This window comes from Aptenodytes patagonicus, chromosome 2 (genome assembly GCF_965638725.1).
Source record: "Aptenodytes patagonicus chromosome 2, bAptPat1.pri.cur, whole genome shotgun sequence".
NCBI lineage: Eukaryota > Metazoa > Chordata > Aves > Sphenisciformes > Spheniscidae > Aptenodytes > Aptenodytes patagonicus.
The window spans coordinates 144,467,460-144,492,290 of NC_134950.1; the positions used below are offsets into that span (position 1 = coordinate 144,467,460).

General features: G+C 39.0%; 1 protein-coding gene across 2 annotated transcripts in view; it reads left to right on the plus strand.

Moving 5' to 3' along the window:
- The first annotated feature begins 809 nt into the window (after positions 1-809).
- Positions 810-24,831, plus strand: part of SGCE (sarcoglycan epsilon) — a 35,521-nt gene continuing 11,499 nt past the window's right edge. For both annotated transcript variants that reach the window (XM_076331488.1, XM_076331489.1), the window contains exons 1-6: positions 810-968; positions 14,237-14,359; positions 16,911-17,068; positions 20,201-20,273; positions 21,353-21,551; positions 23,225-23,387. In XM_076331488.1, the coding sequence (XP_076187603.1) occupies positions 833-968; positions 14,237-14,359; positions 16,911-17,068; positions 20,201-20,273; positions 21,353-21,551; positions 23,225-23,387 (852 nt within the window). In that variant the 5' untranslated portion in view covers positions 810-832. The remainder of the gene's footprint in view (positions 969-14,236; positions 14,360-16,910; positions 17,069-20,200; positions 20,274-21,352; positions 21,552-23,224; positions 23,388-24,831) is intronic.

A 24,831-nucleotide genomic window follows, 5' to 3' on the forward strand; every position in this document is an offset into this window, starting at 1 on the left:
GCCACAAAGCTGCAAGACACCAATGCAAGAGGAGTGACAAGTCTCCACGCACACAGAAGCCTGGAGCTTGGACCCCTGACCATCCCCTCCTCGCACCCTACTCGCAATTCTGCTAGTTGCAGGTGCAGCTGCTGAACGCTGAAAAAACCCTCACTTTGGATTTACATGTAGAATAGGGATACAGACTTAAAAAGGGGTAAGATGTTCAGAAAACTGATGTTGCAAGGACTTCAGCCACAACGTCCTCCAAGAGCACAGAACACCCGTGTGCACCAGGCAACCTTGCAAGGTGTCCTGCCGTGCCCTGCCCTGCCCTGCCGCTTGTGTCCTGGCTTCAAGGGAGGGAGCGGGGCTGCAAGAGGCAAGTAGCAAGGTGCCACAACCTCTGCCTTCCCTTCCCCACCCGGCGCATCAACACCGCCTCGCTTTACCACGACTTCGTTCCCGCCACATTTGCACCGCTGGCCTGAGGCGAGAGCGGCTGCGCCCGCCTCTTCACTGAGATAGCGCCGAACCCCGGCAGGGCAGGGCAGAGCAGAGCAGCCACCCGACCCCTGCCCCGCCACCGGGGGCCCACAAGCCAGCCTGCCCCCGCCTTCAAGGGAAACGGGTCCTGCGGACTCTGCTCCCCAAGAACCCCGCACCAGGCATCTCAACTCCCCCACGCCCACCCGGCTCCCCCCAACATGGCCGCCACGACCGGGGTGCGGCGGGTGGCTCCTCCCGGCATGCCCCGCGGGGCAGCCGCTCTGTCTGGAGACCGCCGGCGGGGCGGGGCGGGGAGGATGCTGTGGCCGCCGCGGGGCGAGGCGACGGCGGCACGGCACGGAGGATGCGGTGGCGGCAGCGGTGGCGGCGGCAGCAGCAGCAGCAGCAGGAGCAGGCGGAGGAGCGGGGAACGATGCGGTACTGCGCGGCGGGGCCCTGGCCGCACAGCGGGGGCGCCCTCACCACCCTCCTGCTGACAGGTCGGTCACGGCGGCGTTTCACCGCGGCAAGCGGGCGCGGGCCTTGCCAGCAGCCGCCGGCCTGCGCCGCGGTGCCCCCCTCTCCCGCGGGCTTAGTGTCCCCTCCTGGCGGCGCCGCTCCCTCCCTGCGTTGCCCTCAGGCTGCGGCTCGCTGTGCCCCGCTTTCCCCCCACACCGTGCTCCCCGTCGGTGCGGGGTCCGAGCTGCCCCAGCATCTCCCCACCCCGCGGCTCCAGCGGCTTCCCTGCGCGGCGGAGGACACCCCGAAGGCGGCGCAGGGATGGCGGCCTGCCCGCCCTTCGCCTCTTCTCTTGCGGAGAGGACCGCCGCAGCCCGCTCCTCCCAGCGCGGTGCCTCGGGGGGAGCGCCCCGAGTCCGGCGGGGCCCCGAGCTGAGGGAGCCCGGCTGTGGCGAGGGCGGCCGGGGCGAAGGACGAGGCCTCGCGGTGTGGGAGCGGGTTTGCCGGCAGGGCGCGGGAGTGAGGCCTGGCCGAGAGTGGCTGGATGGTAGGAGCGGCTCCGCTCCCGGGGACAGGACTGGGCCGGGCGGCAGCGCCCGCTACTCTCCTTCCCTCCCTCGACCTGACAGGGCTGGTGCCTGTCCCCGAGAGCTGGGCTACTTTGAATACAGGGGTATCTTTCGTATCCCTCCCCCGCCCCCGAAAATTATTTCCCAGCTTGACCACTTAATCCAACTGTGTCAGAATTAAGACTGCAGAAGAAATCCTAATCCTGCTCCCTAATGCACGTAAATAATAGCTGTCATGCAGTAGGCAGGTTTCACATCCACAAGGTTCTTCACAGTGAAATACTTAAAACAGATAAAACTTAATAGCAGCCCAGCCACAGGAGTGCCTTTGTGAGACCGTTGCTACCCCAAGAGCAAGTTAACAGCAAGAAATCTATTTCTTTAGGTTATTTTGTGGTCTGAGAGGTTGGTGGTGTGTCATCTGAAAGCTAACAATCTGCTCAATATCTTCTCGAATAATACCTGGGTACACTTCTAATACTTCTTTAAGTATATGGCCATACTTGTCATACAATACTGACAGCAGAAGTGACATCAGGCACAGGATATATTAAAGATGCAGTTAGCACCTAAGCGTTAAGTTGTTCAACGTGAGGATAAAACTTTGCATGTTAGATGCAAGATACTGCTTTTTCCTTATGTGGAAATTCTTCCTGCCTCTTTTGCCTCCCTCTCCCAAGACCAGTTGTGGGATAGCAACCAAGAAAGAACGAGGACAGTCTTAGGATAAGCTTTCAGTATCAACTAAGATATTAAGTTTAAAAAAGTTCAACTGAAATGAGCTTCTAGAAGCTGAGTTCTGAGCTTAATCCACAAGTTCCTTCCAGGCTGCATGGTAAGGGAAGAGGTCTTAAGGTTTTTTAGTGTTAACTTTTCCACTTCAAATTCACACCTTTTTAAGCTTGGTTCAGTTGGATTTCATTAGTTAAAACAGCAGAATACGCAGTTTGAGACCAATGTAAAAAAAGGAAGCATGAACTTAATTTCAGTTAGGTTCTTTTAAGAGATACCTGTATAAAATGTATTCTTCATCAAGGTGGAGTTTCATAGTATGTTCCTGGTCTGAATTCAGGTACAGTTCAAGACAGCTTGTAGAAGTTGAATGATGCAGGCTGTCCCAGGAGCTCACCTGAGCTCCCCCCCATCCTCCTTAAGCAAAAAAAAAACCCAAAACCACCTCAAAACAAAACCTGTTGTTTTCATGGTAGCATCTTTCTGCTTTCCCAGGGCTTGACATCTCAACTATGACCATGTGAAAGAACTTCCAGCCTCCTCTGCTGGCTCTGAGATGAGCCACAGCCCTGCATGAAAATCCTTTCTTTTGAATCCTGTTCTTAAGTAGACTCTACAGTACTGAAGCATTACTTAACCAGGCAAAAGATATCTTACAGACAAAATGGAACATGGGAAGTAGCACAAGATCTGTAAATAGATTTCTTTGAGTTCTCCTCTACTAATAGAGATTAGTTTTTCCCATTTCTGTTGTAGTACTTGATCTATAGAAGAAACTTGACTTATGCTTCTTGCACTTCTTAAAGATGTATGAAACGTATACTTAAAGGCTTTTTGGAGGAGGCTGGCTGCTGTCAGAAGTCCGGGTTGTCCATCTCCCACTCCTCCCTACCCTCCCCGTGGCAAAACATTAACTCAAAATCCAGGGATTTCAAGAGATTTAAGAGTTTAAAGGGTGTAAGAGTGATTTCAGAAGTCCAACATTTGCTCCTAGGGGGCTAATATAGTACTCAAATTGAAGGTACTGACACTCAAACACTAGCTGATGATCATTTTCTCCACTGATAGAAAAAATGGGACATTGTTGTGAGAAGTGACATTTAGGGTTAAGCATTTCTAATACAAACTAGGTAGTTGTTCTTTGACTCTAGCTTCAGAGTAACAGACATGGTACAAGTTTACTAGATTAAACTAGTAGAGATGTCTGCCATATTAGTTAGGCAGAGCAATGAATTACCCCCATATTCTGCTTCTACAGAGAGAGTAGTTTTCAAAATGTTGTTTGAATGACTGTGGCCATTTTATGGTTGTTGCCCTATATTTCTACACTTAAAGAATTAGTTGTCAGTGCCCATGTTGTCCCTGGAACCCCTGTTTTATCCCAGGAATAGGGAGTCATAGAGCAATGGAGTCATATTCCGCCTTCCCTATAAAGGGGACAAAATGGGGAAGGAGTTCATTAGTTCTCACTTCGGAAGCTGTGATTACGTGGTCACATTAATTTGTCATAAAGCTTGCATTGCTGCCAGGAAACATTCTCCTGCCCTTCCACAGCTAGGCATTTTCACTGCTTCCCTTGTGGGTGCTGAATAACTTGTACAATGATACTGTGAATTGGGTCATCTGGCTGAAAACTAGTCCATCCACAAACAAAAATTGTTCACTGAAATCAATTTACTGACCAGGACTGGTACGGGATCATTTACACTGGTGTGTGGTAGGTGGCCAAGAATGTGCTGGGAATCCCCCCGTTCAGCAGGGCTGCAAACGTACGCTGGGTTAAAACAACTGTGAAAACATGGGCTAGGACAGGTATTCAGGAGACTGAACTAGATCCCTGCACTCGTCCCGCTGTTTGCAGCAAAAGTGCCATTGGCAACACTCTGCTACTTAGCCGCACCCCGCAGAGGGAGGCAGAACATTTCACAGATGATCTAGTGTTTTCAAACTAATACCATAGAATATCTGCCCTTTTTTCTTTTGTGGGTGCAACCGTAAGGGCAAAGAAACAGGTTTTCTTCATACAGCGCTCTGAATCTCTGCCTGGGAAGATGTTGCCTGTCAAGTCTTTGTACTAATCTGACCCAGATCAATAAATAAAATCTATTGTCAATGAGTACTTGCTTGAATAAGTAATTACAGGAGGGAAAAGCTAGCCATTCCGTTAGTATGCTTTTTATTACAGAAACACATTATTTACAGGTGGTATAGCTTACATGGAGACATTTTAGAGGTCCTAAAGCCAGACAATAAGAAGTCAGCTTTATAGCAGGAATTCATCTTCTAGTCATAACTTTTAGTGTGTAAAGAGAGGCTTATTTTTGCTCCTTAATGTTTTTAGATTTGGTTAGAAGTTCATTAAAGTACTTCAGGAGTTACAGTCAGTGAAGTAAAACCCTTTCTTTAGAAGAAGAATTGTTTCCAATTGAACTAAGAAGAAAGAATTTCAAACCTAGACAATATCTATTTTGGTACAGCTTTTGGGCTCTTCTTGAATAGATACTGGTCAATTTACGGCAGACACTATCAGTGTAAAGTGCCTTCTTTTGGCAGAGCTCTAGAGGAAAGGAGGGAGTTGCTAGTTTTGATTACTTACACAGGAATTTGAAAGAAACAGAAGAGAAGAGCCAAGAAACCAGAGAACACATATTAGTTTCCCTCCTAATCAGCTAAACTGCTTTTCAAGGAAGTAGTAGAACCAAGAAGTGCCCTAACCTGAGAAGAGTTTTTACATGACTATCTTGCTGAAGTGTTTTCAATGCGAAACAGGGTGCTACAGATTGAGCGCTGAAGGTATGGATTTCAGTATTCACTGATAAGTATTGCTGTGTTGGAATTAGCGTGAACATGTTACATAGGGCGAAAGTATGCATTGTTTTGTTAACAGCATAGTTGTGGCGCTCATTATGTAATACCAAAAAAAAATTTGTTTATGTAAACATAGACTGTGTCTAAATGTTGTTACAATTGCAACACAGACCACTAAACTGCCTTTTAAATGTAGATTATTTTTAGTGGTAGTCCAAGCCATGAAGATGAGAAGTTAGAAAGAACAATCTAGTGTTCAGACAGAAATCTCAGCGTCTTGAAATCTATGACTTTTCTGAATTCCTTTAGTCTTTTAAATCAATTGCAACCTCAGAAATTTGGAATGTAATTGCAGGGATACTCTGATAATTCATATCAAGAGACGATAGAAATGTAGGGGGCATCCTGGAATAGCAGGCTTACAGGGTGACCTGGCCATACACCTTGGTTACACCGTGGGCTTGGGGCTGGACCGCAGGAACTAGCAATGTTTTCCTCACCTTCATGGAAAAGCTAATCTAATTTGGTTCTCTTGTCAGGCCTGCAGTAGGAGGGAGAATGGTGGTGGGTAAATGTTACTATTAATAAAGCATGAGGTTTTTGTTCTCCCAGTACTTAATTTGCAGCATTCCCAAGAATGCAGATGCCGAAGTTTCACAGTGAAACTGACAAAACGCCTTATTCAGTTACTTTTCTCGAATGATCTTGGAGAAATATTCAGATGTTACAGTAATCAATGGATAGCACAGAAACAGGTGGGAAACCATTACCTACTGAACAAAGATGAATAAGTATAGAGCTTAGAAACATTTGTGGGTTTGATTTGAACTTTTACACGGTTATAATAAATGGAGTGCAGAGAGACCTGAGCAATCCACAATGGAGAACTAACACAAATTAATTCTTATTTCTTATGTAGTAGCTGTTGTTGAAGAGGATCTTATTTGTTAGAATATATAGAATATATATCCAATCTTGATGTGAATTTCCACTGAGAGAATCTACTTTAATTCATACTAAATTTCTGCAGTGATGGTTGCTTATGGACTGCATATTAGGTAAGAGGAAGGGGTGTGGAGGTTGGAAGAAGAGGGAGAGTAGGTGGTGGTGCAACTTTTGCCTCCTCTAGTGGAAGATGTGACCAATTGGGCAAGTATCTCCGTGCAGACACCACTGGATCCTCAGTAACTGCCTTGGGTACAGGCTCTGATTTGAGCTGTGGGCTAAGCACCTCAATGCAGATGGTTCCCTCTTGACAGATGTTTTGTTTCAGCTTGGTGGTGTCAGTTCCTAACTGTTCTGCTCCGTGGCTCTCAGCAGCCTGTCAGAAATCTGCCCCATGGACCTGTGCTTCCAGCTCAGGATGCAGGAAGGACTCTGAGCCAGATGGGATATGCAGTAGAGGAGTCCAAGGGTGGTTTTTTGGAGCAGGGTTGTGTGGTAAGAGAGTAAGGAGTGGTAGAAGCATGGCCCGAGATCCTGGTCTGTGGCATGAAAGTAGCAAGCACGTGCTTAGGTCAGGTCCCAGGTAGAGGTGTGGGAGAGAGGGGAAATGCTGGGTTTTGAGAGCTGGAGCTGTGTGCTGCATTAGTAGTGGGAGAGATGGGTTTGAGATCCTACTTCAAAGAAGCAATAAGGAGGACAGGTAAGGGTGCAGGATGGTGTGTGGATGTTACAGTGCAATAAAAGAATGGGGAAGGTGAAGTTGGTCCATGATACTTTGGTCCTTTTTTTGATTGTGAGGTGGGCAGAAATCGTTGTGGGTATCTTCTGTGTTAAATATTCTGCTGTTAAATATTAATATTTAAAACCTTTACATAAAACCTATGCAAATATGATTAAAGGGGGAAATAGTATAAAATAATAGAAATATAATTTATATTTATAAAATAATACAAATATAATTAAAGTATTAAAGAAAAATTTAAAAATGAATTTAAGGAAAATAAAATTAAAAGATTAATTAAAGAAAAATATAATTAAAGAAAAGAAAAAAGAAAACACTGTAGATGTACTTCACCTGGGCATGTTCAGGTCCCAGGTATAGAGCTGTGAGTTGCTCCTGCTGTTGGAAGCACTGGTGGGTGCTCCAGCAACTGTGGCAACATGTCTAACAAACTGAAGAGCCTGACACCATTAACATTTTTTTCAGCCTGAGTACAAGGCTGATCAAATTAATTCTACACTGTCTCTTTGATAAAATGCATAGTTTGAATCCCTGCATTCTATAGTATAAGGCCTCTTTTGTCATCCTTTAATCATATTCACAGATCTTCCCTGATCTTTCTTCATGTTGTCACTGTGCTTCTTGAAGGCTCTGTGTAAGTACTAGACACAGCATTTGAACAGTGATTGTATCTGTGTCAAGTACAAAAATAAAATCTCCCTGCTTCTCCTTGATGTTGCTGTTTACATATCAGCCATTGTAACCAGTCTTCTGCTGAAAGCTTCTGTTCAACCAGTTATTACCTAACATATGTCCCTAGTTTTTTATCGAAGTTCAGCATCCCTGAAGTGCATGCTTTGTAGTGTGCGTATGGCATGCCGCTTTTGTTCCTGGGTATGCATTTATATTTTATTCTATTGAAGTGCATATCACTGATCACCTTTTTACCAAACAATGCAGACTGTTTTGTGTTAGTAGCATGTCATCTCCATTACTTGTCAATCTCCTAGCCTTTGTTTTTACCTGCAAATTTTATCAGTATATATTATACATCCAGGTCACTTTATATATCTATATCTATATATATCTCAAAAAAGTCAAATTGCATAAGGCCAATGCCAGAACCTTGTAAGGCCCACTAGAAATCTCATATAACAAATTAACTATCCAGTAGCCCTATTCTCTTGCTTGAGACTGCCATTCCTGTGGTGAAAGCTGTTGAATGGGCAGTATGCTCCTGAATTGTTTCATTTCACACCTGTCATTTGAAATCAAATAAATGGTGATATATATTTATATTAAAACATCACACTGTAAACTCTAGGATCTGAAAACAGGCACACTGGTTGCTTTTTCAGTTCCCCTGTGAAATACAGTGTAGGGTGGAGAGGTGGACAGGTAACCTCTTTAATACCCACGGCTAAACCTAGCACAACTTGTGAACCCAAATCAAAGACACTTACTGATCATTTATATTAAAAAATACATCTTGGAACCTGTCTTCTTTTTTTTTTTTATTCCATTTGAATATGCTAGAATGATTTTGTATCTAGTTTCTCAATCAAAGTGCTAGGTGATATGCTATATATCTAAGGGTAACATGTCATTATTGCTATCTTTATCAGAAAAAACTTGTGGGCTCATCAAAAGTGTCTGAAAAGATGCATTAAATCCTTGTTGACTGTGATAAGTATAATACTTTTCTCCATTTAATAATTCAGTAATCAAATCTTGTATTAATTGTTTTGCTTGGTGCTGGTTTGTAGCTGACAAGCCTCTGATCACCCAGCTCATCCTGTTGAAATATTGGAACAACTGTATTTTACCTTTTCAGAATTTCTTGAGTGTTCCAAGAATTATAGAAAATTTACGCTAAATGTCATAGGCAGTACTGAGTCGGATAATCCCTAGGATACTATTATATTAAGACTTGCAGTGTATGCAGATCAATTTAGCAGGGAGAAAGTTGTCCATCTTGCAAGACGGATGTAAAACAGTGGATGTGAATAATACCTTTTGTTAAATCAGATCCTTTGTGTATGTTCAAAATCTAAAGAAACTTAACAGAAATTCATAATTTAGAAACATTATTGTGTTGGTATGGTCATTTGAATGCATAATTTTTTTATTACACTTCATCCTCCATTCAGTTTTAGGTGTTTTGTGTAAATTATCATTAATAAATGGCTGGCTCACATGCATAGATTGAGTATTTGTGTATCTTGACTACTGCTTAAGCCAGATCTGTTGGGCCTCCTAAATTCTGTTCAGAGAATGCGGTATCAGTAATGTAATAGCTGACCGGTGTAACTATGTCAGCAGAAGTTTCCACAGATGTTTAAGCTTCTAGTGTAAATGATATTTGCATACTTCGAGTGTTTGGCAGTAAGTGTTCATTTCTTCTTGCAGACAGGTGTATCTGTATGCAAGTACTGCTACTTGATGTTTCTGATATTGCTATTTTTACAAGGAAGTTAAGATGCTAATCCAATAACATCTTTTAACTGGGGTTTGACATGAGTTCTCGTTCCCAAACTATTTCAAAAGAAAGACTATTTATTATGGCCACTTTCCCTTTCCCAGCATCTGACTGCAATTCCTTCCCTCTGTACTTTCAGTTGGCGTGTAACTATACAAACAGCTGATATATCTATTATTCATCCCACAAGAAAGGGAACAGAAGGGCAAAAAGTGGGAAGTGAGGAGGGAACTTTCTCAGGCAGTTCTGCTGCTGGTGAAACAGAGTCTTTCTGTCAGCTGCACAGCTGCTTTCTGTCTCCTGTAATCACTTGCTCCTCACCACATTTAAACCTTCTTGCACCTTCAGCTGCACTGATCCAGCTGTTTTCAGGCTATGTTCTAGCTGCATGGGATGAAGACAACCATTTTCAACTGGTTCTTTTTTCAAAATTGATTATTGGTTATGCCTGCAAGGCAAGACGATCAGCCCCATGTGTCTATATAAGCAAAGCATCTTTATCTAAGCGAAGCTGTGCTCTTGGTTATATTACTTTCCTGACTTTGGCCAAAGTACACTATGCCAGTGAAAGTAACTTTAGATATGTCTTTGCCTGTATATGAGGTTTTGCAATGCAAATATATTTATCAGAGAATGCTCTTCATCATTTTTATTATCAGTATAATTATGTCAGTAGAAGCGTCTGTGGAGGCTTAAGCATTTAGTGTAAACTTAGCTTATTTGGAAAAATGAGTGTCAAAAAGGTGACTGTCAGAAAGATTAGTATATGTTTAAATATTCAAATAAAACGCCACCATTTTTTTTTTAACCTGAGGTTCCTAAACTCTGACTAAAACAGAAACCTGGTTTAGAAGGCATCTGATCCCATCTGATACTTGGTTTGTGGGAGTCTATTGATCTGACTAATTTTTTTTTGCGTTTGTTTTATTCTGAAAAGCTTTTTTGTTAAGCTCTGCTGATGGCAATAATGGAACAGTTAACTGGACGACTAAGCAAGCCCACAGTTATATTATCAGCAGAATAAAGGCTGTTGAGAAGAATGGTGAGTTTAGGTTGTAAATTTAAATCCCATGTTGGTTCAGTCAAATCTGCTTTTAATATTACTCTTGCTTTTTTAGTCATGTCCTTGTTTTAGGAATAAGGTGCTATTTCAAGGTAAGTAATTTGGAAAATTTTGTATTTCTTCAATCTTTTAAACGTTCACAGACCTGAGTGTCTTTGTGAGTCTTCCCCAACTTTTCCTGTTCCTATAGCTTTGCTTGAAATAATGGCTGCGTGTATACCTAATATTGCACATTTTCTTATCATGGCTGGTTGCTTGGAGATACCTCTGCAGTTTGCTTAATACAATAACTTGTCTGTAACAATTTAAAAAATCTTTTCATATACGTATGTAAAAAGACTATTTTACTGTCATTTATGCAAGTACACATAGACTATTTTAGCCAGTGTACACTGGCTGAGAAAAGGCTTTGCACTGATTGCCCATGCAGGCAGGCAATCTGCATTGGCCCCCAAATCAAGTTATTTCTGGGATTGTGCTTCATCTGCTAAAAATCAATGGGGAGAGAACCCATTGAAATTCCCAGACAAAATTTCCAGGTGGATTTTTTTCTGAAGATCATCAACATCCAGGCTTCAACCAACATGGTGTATCTTCTGAAATTTCTGCAGACGGGGGTCATCTGTATCTGATAACAGGCTCTGGGCTGGAGGCTGATGTAATCCTAGCTGAATTCCTGGCTGTGCCCATGTTCAAGACCTACAAGAACAACAACTGGGACAGCTCCTGTACATGTTTCAAAAAGAGTGATGCGTGTTTTCCAACCTTCAGTTCCCAATTAATCTACTTCTTTCCCAATCTCCAGAACTTCTAACCTTTCTGCACAGATATATCTTGGGATCTACAGAAAGTCCTCCAAGGGATCTGGAAACAAGAAAGAAGAAAACTATGCTGTCAAGGTAGCTGATACTGTCTTTTTTTTTCTATCAGGGATCTGTTGTGATCCTATGTAGTGAAGATTTTTAATTTCCCATGGTTAGTTTTACAGAAGCCTTTCACAGTCCCCGAGATTTTTATCTACCACAGGGAATTTGCCCAGGAAATTCACATCTGGCAGTCTGCTATATTAGATTAGTATCTAGAAGTTGGTAAGTGTATTCAGTTTCATCCCTAGATCACCTAAGATGATTACGCATTCATCTCCAGTCTCAGGCAGTCTTATGAAAATAATTGTGGGTTTTAAAAGCTTCTGAAGAAAACAGCATTTCACTTGTTTCATTATTGAAAAGCAGTGATTGCTGTAGTGGGCTGACGACTCATCATTTTCCTGCTGGTTTTGAAGGAACTTCTTAAGGGAAAAAGAAGAGGGGCTTCTCTGACAAGGGGGGGGCGAGAACTTTCGAATCCTTAATCTCCATACTTGTGTCACTACAATGTGTTTGTCATTATAAGATAAAATAGGTTTGTGGGTTTTTTCCTTCTGAGATGCATTTTTAAAGTTCCACCAAGATCACTGTTTTATATCTGCATGAAATCCTTATTGGTATGCTCGCTTCAGCAACAGAGAACGTCTCATTACTAGGAATGGGCAGGCATTTAGTGGTGGCAATAGATTTCCTCTAACAGACAAAAGAAATATGTTATATCATTTTTTTTTTCAGTAACTGCTGATTCTATTGTCCTTCTTCCTTTCTAAAACTATTGCTTATGGAGAAAATATAAATTACTTTTTCACTGTTCTTCCTGTTTGAAATGGATTTTCATTGTGGAGTCAAAGCATCAGAAATGGAAAAATGGATTTTTCTAGATATTTGACACATTTTCAGCCAGCCACCATATTTTTGTCAGCTTTTCTGCTCTATTACTGTTATAAATTACTTTTTCAGCTTTTCTTGAAAATATTTTAAAGGAAATCAATTAGTTTCCTTGCTCTATTTACAGCTCATTCACAGAAGTGAGTGCAAAAGTTTTTTGGGTCATCAATTTACTAATTTTAATTATACAAATCAGATAGCTATGTTACTGTACTTAAATCAAGTCTACATAATTAAAATTACAGTAACTTGTTTATTCACCACACAAAATTGTAATAAACTATTTAAATTTCAGGATCCACTTTAGTTTTGTCTTTAAGGTAAAATTATTAGAAAGATACTCTGTTCAGTACTGTGTTAAAAGCGGTTTCCAAAAGTGGGAAACAGCAACTGCTGTGGAATTTGATCAACAGTATATCCAGAGCTTGAGACTATTAATTCTGCAGTATCAGGCTCGAAGAGTGGGAAGTATGTAACTAAATGTAGAGGTCTACGTTACAGATGTCTGCGTCTCCTCTCAGTTGCCTCTGCAGTCAGTGGAGATCTAGTCAGTGTAGTCAGGAATCTAGGACGTGATTCATCTCATTTTACAGGAGAAATCAAATTAATCAACCCCTAGAAGCGTCTGTTTCTCCTCCACTGACTATAAAAGGAGCCTGACTAAGTCAGTGGTGGATGTTGTTTCTGTAGGCATCTAAAATTAGGTGAGATAGATTCCATACTGAGTACGTTGTGCGAGGGATGGAATGTCTGTGATTAATGCCTAATTAGCAGTGGCTTTTTAAGTGGTTCTCAAGTAAGAAGGTTGGTATAATGATAAGACTGGAGAAATTATACCAGGATTAGAAAATTGCATGAGCTTGATCCGCATTTCAAATGTATCTTGCTTATTGATCCAAGTGTTGAAATTAGCCCTTTTATCTTCTAGGAGGTATGAGTTTGTTCCTATGAGCTTGTTACAATGACTCGGAAGTCTTGGCTCTTCCCTATGACAGTACCCCCATGCTGTATGGCCTATAATCTTTGTTTAGAGATGTGACTTTTCATAAAGTTTCTTTCAGTTTAGCAAGCAAGGCAGGTAGCTGTGTGTCTCTGAGTCTGTGACTTATCTTTATTTACCACTTGTGTAATCCTCAGCTCATTGACAAAATTCATCAGCAATTATTGATTCTTTCAGGGCATTGACTTCAAATTCAATAGTAATACGGAATAGTAATATGACCTACAATCAGTCCTGTTAAGACACCATGAGAAACACCAATTAGATCAGTATTCTCCATTTATACTTAAATTTTGAAATGTCGATAACGTGATTTCTTATCCATTTAATGTGTCAATGATTTTTTTTTAGTCTTCTAATTCATTAAAATGTGTATATAGTACTGCATCAAATGTGTTATACCTAAGTAAGACTTGCTTTTATCAACTAAATTTGTAATTACATAAAAAATAGCATATTGCTTTTACATATGCTGGTTGTTCTGAATTAAGTTTCCTTTAGGTTTTTAATTCTGAGTCCTCAAAAATATGGCTTCATTTTATTGTTTGGCGTCAGTGACACCTGACTGGCCTATAATTGCCCGCGTCCTTCTGTTTTATCCTTCAATACAAGCACATCATCTTCAATAATGAGCTCTTCAACCAGATTTTTAGACATACATTACCTGAACTTGCTGGTCTAAGAAAGTCTAGCTTTAAGAACTCGTAGAAATCCTCAGCTGAAGTGAATTGCTTTGTCCTTTTCTGCACAAGAACAAAAAAATCTGCCATTTCCATTCAGTGAGGAATCAGTACCATTAATTGGTAAGGCTCCTCCGTATTTCTCATGTTCCTTATTTTTACGTAAAATATCAAGAAAACACGGTTGTATCATTCATTTAATGTATTTTATTGATGTAATATTACAAATAAACCAACTATAAAATTACAGTAGTTTCCCTCGTTTTTTTTTTTAATTGCAATAAAAATAAAGAGGTTGTACAACTTCTGAAATCCTAAGATAGCTGGTTTTGTTTATTGCAGTGTTGGAAGGGATCCTGTTGGGCAAAGAGAGGGTTTGCTCTGTGTTCTGTTCTTAAACCTATGCAACCTTTTAAAAAACTTATTAACAGGTATCTAATATTCGTTGCTTTCCTTCTCCCAGATTGCCCACATTGCTGTTGAAATGCATGCTGTATTATCTAGAGCATGTCTCATTTTTGCTTTTTTCTGTCTCTTATCTTTCCTTCTGCTTTTCAGTGTACACGATTCTGTCTAAGGTGCACTCTGATCGGAATGTATACCCTTCTGCTGGAGTTCTTTTTGTTCATGTTTTGGAGAGAGAGTACTTTAAGGGGGAATTTCCTCCTTACCCAAAGCCTGGTATGGGATGCTAAGATCTTCCATATTATATAAAAATGTAAAAAAAGAAAAAAAAGTTTAAAAAAATTCAAGTCTATTTAGCATACCTTACAGTTCAGCAAATAACATACAAAGGACAGTTTTTAGTTTCTATTGAAGTATCTTCAAATGAAATAAAATACATGGTCCTACAAGTTTAAAATGTTCTGGTTTGTGATCATCATTTGTGAAAAGGTGCATATAATTGTGTATTGTGAAAAATGTACTTAATAATTTGGGAAGGCCTAATTATATGATATATAATCTCAGACATGATATATCTGAGATTAGGAAGTATACCTTTTCTTCGCTTTCGCGTTAAATATGAAATTGTGGAAGTTTAATAATTATGTCTGTTAAAAATGCCATTTATCTGATCACTGTTTCAGATGTAGTATGTATCAGGCTATGTGAAGGAGCACTTTGAAAGCATGTAGTAAACTTGAGACAAAATAGAAGATTAAAGCAAATATGAGACTACGTAGTGATGTTTTCTTTCATTTAAAACAAAAGCTCCTTTGGATTCGGCCTTCTTCCTATATTTAGGAACAGTTTAATGTTAGTAAGCAGTTTGTTTTTAGAGAAAGAGCCATGATTTCCTAAGTATGGTGATTTGACGTACACCAAAGGATTGTTCATTGGCAGGTTAGAATATGTGTGAGCAATCGACGGGGGGAAAGAGAGAACATTCTGCCCCACATGCTTATCAACAATGAAAAGGAATAATAAATATATAAATGTATCCTATTTATATAAATGTAACTGTCCTATTTTCCTATAAAAATAAGAAAAACCTATAATAAACGTACAGTGCACATGTAATCAAAACCTGTTTCATTAATAAGCTTTTGAATTGATTTGAGAAGTACTATTTTCAAAAATCACTTTAAAGAAAAAATAAGCTTCTGTTAACATTGGTTAAATTTTGTCATGAATAAACCCAAATGTTTTAAAAATTTCCTCTCCTTGAAAAATGGATGTTTTTCCTGACATGTATACCTGAATCTTCATTTCATGTAACAGTGACTGGCAGAGTGAAGTTTGCCTCTGTCCCAGTTTTCTCCCAATTTCAGCACATAGATGGAAGGAACCTGGAAATTTTACTAAAGATGGATTGTCTTTCGAATCCTTACAGCCCCAGCCTGGCTTGACATTCATGTGATTCAAAGGCAGTAGGAATCTGATTTCAGATACTGCTGAAATTGTTGTACCCATAGATGATTGTGATCATATCAGAAATTCACTGTAAGGCCAGCTGTTACCATGGTCCTTTTATTTTTGTCTGCTGTGCTGGATCACTAGCATAGCCTACCTTGATGAGGGGCAAACCAGAATGTATCACAGGTAGCTTTCAGATTTTTCCCCAAATCACTTGTGATGCTGGGAATTTTATTATGAATGCAATAGATTCGATTACTGGGATGTCCCAAGAGAATTGCGAGGAAAGCTGCATTGCATCCTGGTGCTGGTTTGGTGTGGTTTTGGTCCCTTTTACCCACAGCCAGGTGCGTAAGTGCATACCTGAAAACTAGTTACCCTTTGGCAACAGGTCTCAGTCTCTTTGTTCCTCTCTGGAGGAGATGACAGCTGTTCTTTCTTCACTGGGCTCAGTTTCTGCCTTCTGTGCCAGCCTGCCTGTCATCTTCTCTTGTCACTTGTCCTACAACTGCTGCTGTTGCCATTTCAAAGCCAAGTTGGAGGAACGCAGTGCAGAGGCGTCTGCGCAGGCTCAGAGCGGATTTGCCCGAGTTCTGTGCCTCACCTGTAAGGTGCTCACGCCTCAGTGGTGAGGATCTGGTAGTGCTTACAAAAGCTAAAATAAACAGAAGTCAAATCTGGCCATTTGTAAGAGTATCAATAAGAACCACGAGAACTGTTGTACTGGTTTAACTTTAGGGGCTTTTAGAGATTGCATCTGGACCATTGTATTTAGTAGCCATCAGTGGATCCATTTTGCAGGAATGTCTGGTCCTTTTTTGAGTTAATTTGTTCTCTAAAGAAAAACTACTGCCAGGCTGTTGGTGCTGAAGAATGTATATCCTGATGCTAAGAGAAGCTTTCAGACGTTGATGATTACACAGCCACTCTTTACAGTAAGCCTGCCCAGGTACATTGGGTCTCCAGAGCCATTATTAAAAACTTAAATAAAAGAAGATTTTTTGGGGAATTAAAGGACTGAGACCTTTGTGCATTTGTCAGTAAGGAGGTTAGATGCTTCAATTCTAGGCAGAACTGAGCTCTAAAAATCAGACCTACTAATTAATGAGTGCAAGCACACAGAGTTAGCCAGGACTCTAAGAAGCACATTAATCTCTGCAGTTGGTTACACTTTTCAGATATGAATTTCTTAATACTTACAAGTGCTGAGTAGGAGTTCACAGATTTCTGATATGGTGAAAGTTAGCTTTTTTTTCCTTTTTGGAAATGTTTAGAAGGCATAACTGGAAGACAATAAAATTTTCTAATGGAAACATCAAAATCAAAGTGTATAGTATTTTCTTGTAAATACTCTAATATAATTTTTCTTATCTAGGCGAAATAAGTAATGATCCTATAACATTTAATACCAACTTAATGGGTTACCCTGACAGACCTGGATGGCTACGCTATATACAAAGGACACCATACAGTGATGGAGTGCTGTATGGCTCACCAACTGTAGAAAATGTGGGCAAACCAACCATCATTGAGGTATTTTCTTTTAAAGGTTCAAAAAGATTTATTTTGTTTTAGAGTATAAGATTCAGAATTGTCAATAAGCATTGCCTCTTTTTTAAAAAAATTAATTACAATTAAAAAAGATGAAAGATTATAAGGCAGGGACGAGGACTTGTGACATTAACATTTTTTCTTAGGTACCATTGTGTCCTCTTTTGAGAGAAAGCCAAGTTGTATGACATTTCATATTTTACTTTTAAGGTATAACTAGTAAATAGCAATAACCATTTCAGCTTAATATTCCTAGATGAAATACCTTTAGATTCTTGCCCTTCATCTTTCTAAGAGGCATTTCATTTCAGTAAATTATGAATATATTAAAGCTGTATTCAAAATATGGGGGGGGGGGGGAACTTTGTAAACAACTGTACTTGAAGAATATCTGAGTTCTGAACTTTGTAACGTTGTACCCTAAATATGGGCCAGACTTTTCCCCACTGGAAAATATAGTGTTCAGTCAATAAAGAGGTTTTGGGTTTTTTGTGTTTTTTTGTTTTTTTTTTTTAAATTAAATTATTTTTCGTCAAATATTATCTGGTTCATTATTCATGTTTATTGATAGATTTAATTTTAATTAGCACTTACATGTATTTAATTCTATTCTTGTAAGTGTAACAGTGACAAAACCCACTACTTTATTTTTGACAGTTGGCTATCCAAAGATTTAAAAGCGCCAATTATTCACTGAGCAGCAATTGAAAGGAAAAAAGGACTATATTTTCACCATGCATATCATAGACAGCAGACTGAATCAGACACTCTGTGGTTCAGTGTTAAGGAAAATCTGCTCATTAACTTGCTCCAGCCATTTTGCTGCTTCAGCAGTATATTTGTCTTAAACCCTTGATGAGTTTCTTTTTTTCTAAATTACATTTGATATAGTTGTTCTTCCTCAAGAATGACATCTCTAAATGTTAACTTATACTATAGATAATTTCACCCATGCTTAATTCTATATATATGATTCAGTTTTGATTTCAGCAGGACTAATCACATCTGTAAAATTAATCATGTGCAGAAGTACTTGCAGACTCCACTTAGCTTTCTGTAGAGGAAACTGTTATTTGAAATTGACCTTTTTTAAGATGGCAAGTGCTTTTAGATTCTAGGATCTATATCAAGACCTCCATTATAAGCATGACCCCAAGCCTGTATTTGAACTAAATAGAAATTAATTCTTTGCAGTCCCCTTTCAGATGTGGCTTTTAAATTAATTCTGTAGTACGTGAAGAGCGCAGATAGCATTTGATCCACTTCCTAGTGCCATCTGAGAGGAGTGGTTGCATATTCCTGGCCTGAATATAACTTTGATCGTGTCGTAATTCCTGAGGGGATGTCAGGGGTAAGTCAATTAATTGGAGAAGACCTCATGATTAGAAGAGCCTAACATTATGCATAGCACTACAATAGAGCAGGTAACATGCTCGAGTTCAAGCTCCTTTGAAAGCTGCGCAAAGGCGGTTTGTGTTTGAATGAATATTCAGTACAGAGGCAATCTCTGCCACTGTGACTATTACTTGGTACAGGTGCGTGTCCACATTGGCAACTCTTATTGCTGGCACGCAGACTCAAAGTGGGTACTGTCGTGTTCCTGTATAGAGCTTGTACAACCAGAGAGTTAGGTTTTCTAAGTATTAATGTTTAAACTACTGTTGAAACAACCCTTTGAAAAATAGACAGAATTGAGCATTTGAAAAATCTCAGGAATTCATTTTCTATTAATTTTATAATGAAATTGTTACATTACATGAGATGTAATGGTGTAAGGTAAGCTTTTCCCTCTACGCTTAAATGAACCCGCAGAAGATATTCCAGAGCATTTTTCTTTTTCGTTTAAATCCCTTAAAAGAAGTGCAACATCTATTTTGTTTGTTTAATAATCAAAGTCACAATGCTTTATAGCTCTGTTTGCTGAGAAGCAACATAGTTCTGTCACTATTTCCACTCCTCTACCTCTCCTTTGTCTCTGAAATGAATCGACTAAAGTCTAAAATTAGGAAGAAAGTCTTTTTCAATTTGTTTCATGAAAGATTTATCACCTTTTTTCAGGAAAAAAAAAGTAGAGAAAATAATACATAATTATACTGATATCCAGCTTCATTCTGTATTTCTTATGAACGAGCACTTAATCATGGTACAACTTCGGAGTACAGACACCACTGAGGAGTAACCACTTGTGAGCATTTCAGGCATCCTATACATTTAAACTATAAGATTGGTATCCTTACGTAATTTGATCATGAATCACAGAGTCGTTTAGGTTGGAAAAGACCTTTAAGGTCATCGAGTCCAACCATTAACCTAACACTGCCAAGTCCACCACTAAACCATGTCCCTAAGCACCACATCTACAGGTCTTTGAAATACCTCCAGGGATGGTGAGTCAACCACTTCCCTGGGCAGCCTGTTCCAATGCTTGACAACCCTGGTGTAAGCTTCCAAAAATAAGAGTTACGAACATTGCATCTACCTACTAGTTTTCAGTTCCCCTACAGTTACAGATTCCATGATTTTTTTAAAAACTACTTGTGTTGGAGCAATGCTTGTGAATCCATTCACGTAGTATGACTTTAATGGGGCTAGAGCTAAAACTAAATCCCAATCCCAAAGATTAGAATTGCTGGGATTCCAACACTCTTTCCTTTAAATATCTCCATCTAGTTTAGTTCCCTAGGAGCTATCAATGAATGTAGATCTTACGGTATTGGTGGAGGGTGGAAGGGGAAATGGAGAAACCAGTCTTTGCTTATGGTTGTTCTTAAAGATAGCAGAAAAGAAAGAATACACATGTATGGCAGAACACTCTTATGTGGACCAAAATGTATTATATTCACATATATCCCTTGGATAATTGTATTGGGCTATACACTGGTCGAGAAAATTCCAGTATCCTGACTTGAAGGTAGTGCTGCATCACATAAGTTGATCTTACCTTTCACATTTTATATGACTGAATGAATGTTTGTGCATTTCAAAATAAGGAGGCAAAGCATTTAAAAGGTGATAAGTATTTCTAAATTATCAACTTAATTTTCATTGATGTTTCATATACCTGATTTTCATATTTGCATTGTTTTGCAATAATATCTTTTTTTTTTACTCTAGATCACTGCATATAACAGGCGTACCTTTGAGACAGCAAGGCATAATTTGATCATTAATATAATGTCAGCAGAAGGTATGTACGGAAAATAGCTGGTTGTGTTTTGAACTGAATAAGCAGAAACATCTTATGGGCTCCTTTTCTTTTAAGATTAAAAAATTAATGTACAATAGTTGTCTGGTGTTCAAGCCAAATGTGGGGGCACAAAGGGGAAGTAAGAGTTTTCCCTCTTTTGATTCAATTTGTTATTTTTATCTAAATTATTTCTGTCAGGTAAGACTATTATTCCTCATTCATTAAAAAAAAAGCATGTTTGCTTTTTTTATAATTAATTTCAGGTTTTTTCCCTATCTTTTCAAATGGACCTTACATGAAGGATTTTACTCTCTTTCTGCATGTTGTTTAGTTTGCCGAGCTCTGCATGTTCTTTATGCAGAGAACAATCGTATAGGCAGATTCAGAAAACAACAGATTATGGCATCTATGGACATTTCAATTAAAAAAAATTGAATAGTTTGTGTCCTTAAAATTAGTTCTCTTCATCATATTTGTATATTTATGGAAAAAATTTCTTTACTGAAAAAATTTCTTTACTGAAAGAGTGGTTAAACATTGGAACAGGCTGCCCAGGGAAGTGGCTGAGTCCCCATCCCTGGAAGTGTTTAAAAGATGTGTAGATGAGGCGCTTAGGGACATGGTTTAGTGGGCATGGTGGTGTTGGGTCGACGGTTGGACTCGATGATCTTAGAGGTCTTTTCCAACCTCAATGATTCTATGATTCTATGATTATAGTCTGGAGTATTGCAGGTTGGAATCCATTGTCACTGCAGATCAGTTTTGACCCCCAAATTAGCAGGAATGTAATTTTATCTGTTTAATGAAGCTTTACTAGCTGAGACTCTTCTCCTCTGGTCCGCTCCTTCATCTCCCAGTTGCTTTATAAATAGCCAATGGTTTTCAGCTTAAGTAACAGCTAATAGTACCAACTATTTAATTAAACATAATCACATTAGGTTCAAAATGAACTAGTTCAAATACAAGATTTTTGGAAAGGTGTATCAATCTTAAAGTGGTATTACATTAATCATTACTTCAAATTCTTTGTTATGGAGCCTTTGTTTAAGGCAAAACTCTTCCTTTTTCATCACAACTAGATTTTCCTTTACCATATCAAGCGGAGTTCTTCATAAGGAACATGAACGTAGAAGAAATGTTAGCAAGTGAAGTTCTTGGTGACTTTCTCGGGGCAGTGAAAAATGTGTGGCAGCCAGAACGCTTGAACGCTATAAACATTACTTCAGCCCTCGACAGGGGAGGGAGAGTTCCACTTCCTATTAATGACATGAAAGAGGGGTAAGCACATGTGTCAGTCTAATGTTTTTGCTTTACTCTTCTTTTTCTTACTGAAAAGCTTAATATTTTTTCAGGTTTTCTAGAAACTTTGCAATTGCTGTTTTATATTGTGGAAGTCCAGATTGGTGTTAGATATGAAAAGTTTACTGATGTTCTGAGCTCCCGTTATACCATGGGTTTATCATGTTAGACACCATTTCAACAGGTGACAGTTGCTATATATTGATTTTACAATCCAAGGAATACTAATAAATTCCATTAATTATAAAACAGTTGGTATTAAATACGCTTATTTTGTAATTCCAGTCTTACTTCTGAGCAGTCGTTTGGCATACTTTTCGAGTATTCAATAGTTCCCAACTCACAAAACTCAGAATTGTGAAACAAGGTATGATAGAGCATAGGTTACAAAGACACTTAGATTTCTAAGAGCATTTAGCATGTAACAGCGTCATTTGTAGCTGTAGTCGGTGAAATTTAGTTACGTGCTTCAGGAGCACTGTGGACTTTCATCTGAAAGTGGTAAGTTGAGGTATCGGGAATTTAGGTTGCTGAGTGTAAACTGCAGGAATGCGCTACTTCCAGTTGTGATTCATAACCATAAATTCTGTTCTGAAATATGATACTTCAATTAGAAACTAATAAGGATTCAGTCTTTTCAAAATATGGTTCTGGTAGTGCTTGTCCCTGACAAAAATAAAGATGCCTAGTTACTTTTAGATATTTTCTGTCAAATAATATCTAAGAAAGGGCTGAGGGTTCAAAGTCCGAGATGTGTGCAGAAGAGATTGTTGTTTCAGAGCCCTTTTGTGCATCTGGAGTTTCTGAGCCCATCTAAAGAAGGAAAGCGACTTCCGTACTAGCCAGAGTAATAGCAGAACCACTTAACACAAGCGGCTACATTTCAAACATTTAGTCAGATAATGCCTTATACACCAAACGGCACCCATGACCTAATTTGTGTTTCAGGATCCATTGATACATTATTACCTGGTGCAGCAGACTGTATTTTCCAGCAGCATTCTACAAATTTAAATGTGAAAATGAATAATACAATTAGCACAGTAGCTCTTATTTTGTGTACTGTAATGCTAAATGAAGTATTACGTTTACATTCAGCTTTCGGTATTCTGCAAATTTTGTTGGCAGTGCATAGCTACAGTATGGAATCTTTTAGGAGAAGCTGGGGGCTTTGGCAGCTTCGTGTTAGTATTAGGTTTAGAAATAATTAGTGCTCATGAATTTTATTTGAAAACATGGGGAGAACTTTAAAAATACTATGCTGAGCAAGACCGAAGATTTCCTTAAGATAAAATTATACTCTTTAATGCGATTTTCAAATGTAGTACAAATTTACTTATATGAGGAACTTACACTTGGAGCTCTATGACTTCATAGAAATTGACAACTCATAACAGTGAGCAAACATTTACATTATGCAGCAAAACAGAGTAAGTTGTAATAAGTAGCTAGAAAAATCCTTTTGATTTCAGTCTGTTATTCATATGCTTAGATAAAGTATACTATCAAGAAAAATAATTTTAGTAATTTTAGTCTTTAAAGCACAGCTGAATATTACCGTGAACAATAATAATGTTTGGAAGAGTACGTCATTGTCCTTCGGGGATTTGTGAGAGGTATCCTGACGGTCTGTCACTCATCTCTTTCTGCAGTGTGTATGTTATGGTTGGGGCAGATGTTCCATTCTCTTCGTGCTTACGAGAAGTGGAAAACCCACAAAATCAGCTGAGGTGCAGTCAAGAAATGGAGCCTGTAATAACCTGTGATAAAAAATTTCGTACTCAATTCCATATTGACTGGTGTAAAATCTCTCTGGTGAGTTATTTTATTATTGCATAAAAATGATGTTTGTAGAAGTACAGTATTTTATGCCAGACATGATTTAGGTAAGAGTTTTGCCAGCCTGGCCAGACAGCTCTGCCAGATTCCACTTTATCATGACTGATGGACATTGTTTTCCATCTAGCAGACACTCTTAAGATTGTGAAAGGATTTTGCTGTGTGGGGTGAATTCTGTTAGAGTTTAGCACCAGTGAAACCACCACATTCATTTTCAGTAGTGGTGATTTATATAAATGGCCAGAGAACTCTAGGGCTTACAGAACTAAAAGTAATGAGAGAATTACTTAGGTAGGTGTAGTTCATTAATTCAGCATGCTAATACTGCTAGTTACACTTGCTTTCCTAAAATGTGTGTGTGTGTGTATATATATGTTTTCTCAAATATTGAGTCTACAGCACTGACAGGTTAAATAGTATTTCTATGCTGTTAAAAAAATCTTTCTGAAAATTGTCTAAAATATATTTCATGTTAAAACTGAAATAGAAAAAGAAAAGAAAATAGTATTGACTAATGAAATAGTGGGACTAATCAAAATAAATGGGAACATTATTCTCAGTCGAATACAAGAAAAATGATAACCAAACACTAGACTATTTGCCATGGAAGGAGTATAATTCCCAAAGAGGCTTTTTAAGGTTATTTTTGTTTAGTTCTGGTAAGGAAAATCAAGACTGTACTGGAAGAGAACGTTGCAGATAAGTTTGAACAAAGATGGTGAAGGTACATAAACTTAGATGATTGTTGAACTGCTTCAGACGTTACCCAAGAGGAAACTGAAAGGGAGATATGAAAGGCTTTTTGTACAATGTAAAGAGTGTATTGAGTATGAGAAAAGGTATTCATACACAAAATCGATTAGATAACTTCCAACCCTTTCTTTTATACACTATAAATTAGGAAAGCTGTTAGAAAGCTGGAAAATACTTGCTTTCAAAAGAATATGCAGATTATTTACTGTTTATTGGCTTTCTGTTGAGAAATTGCAAAAGATACATGTGTACACAGAAATACTTACCAGCACCTGAAAAATAGTAGAAGGCAGTCAGCCTTCGTCAAGAACAAACTATGTCAAGTCTTTGATTTCCTTCTACAAGGAAGAAGTAGAACAGAGGTGCAGCAGCAGATGTCATTTCTTTTTGGCAAGGTTTTTTGATACTGTCTCATAAGCAAGCTCAGGAACACGGCCTAGATGAAGCTAGGACCTAGTGGAGAGCTGGTTGAATAGCCATAATCGTAGCAGAATTATTAATAATTCCTTGCCATTCTTCATTAATAAGCTGGATGATGGAATGTGCTTATTAAATTAAATTTGCAGGCCCCATGAAACTGAAAGGATCTGCAGGTGCATTGAAGGACAAGATAGAATTCAGAAAGATCTTAAGAAACTGGAGAAGCAGCTTTAGAAAACAAGGTGAA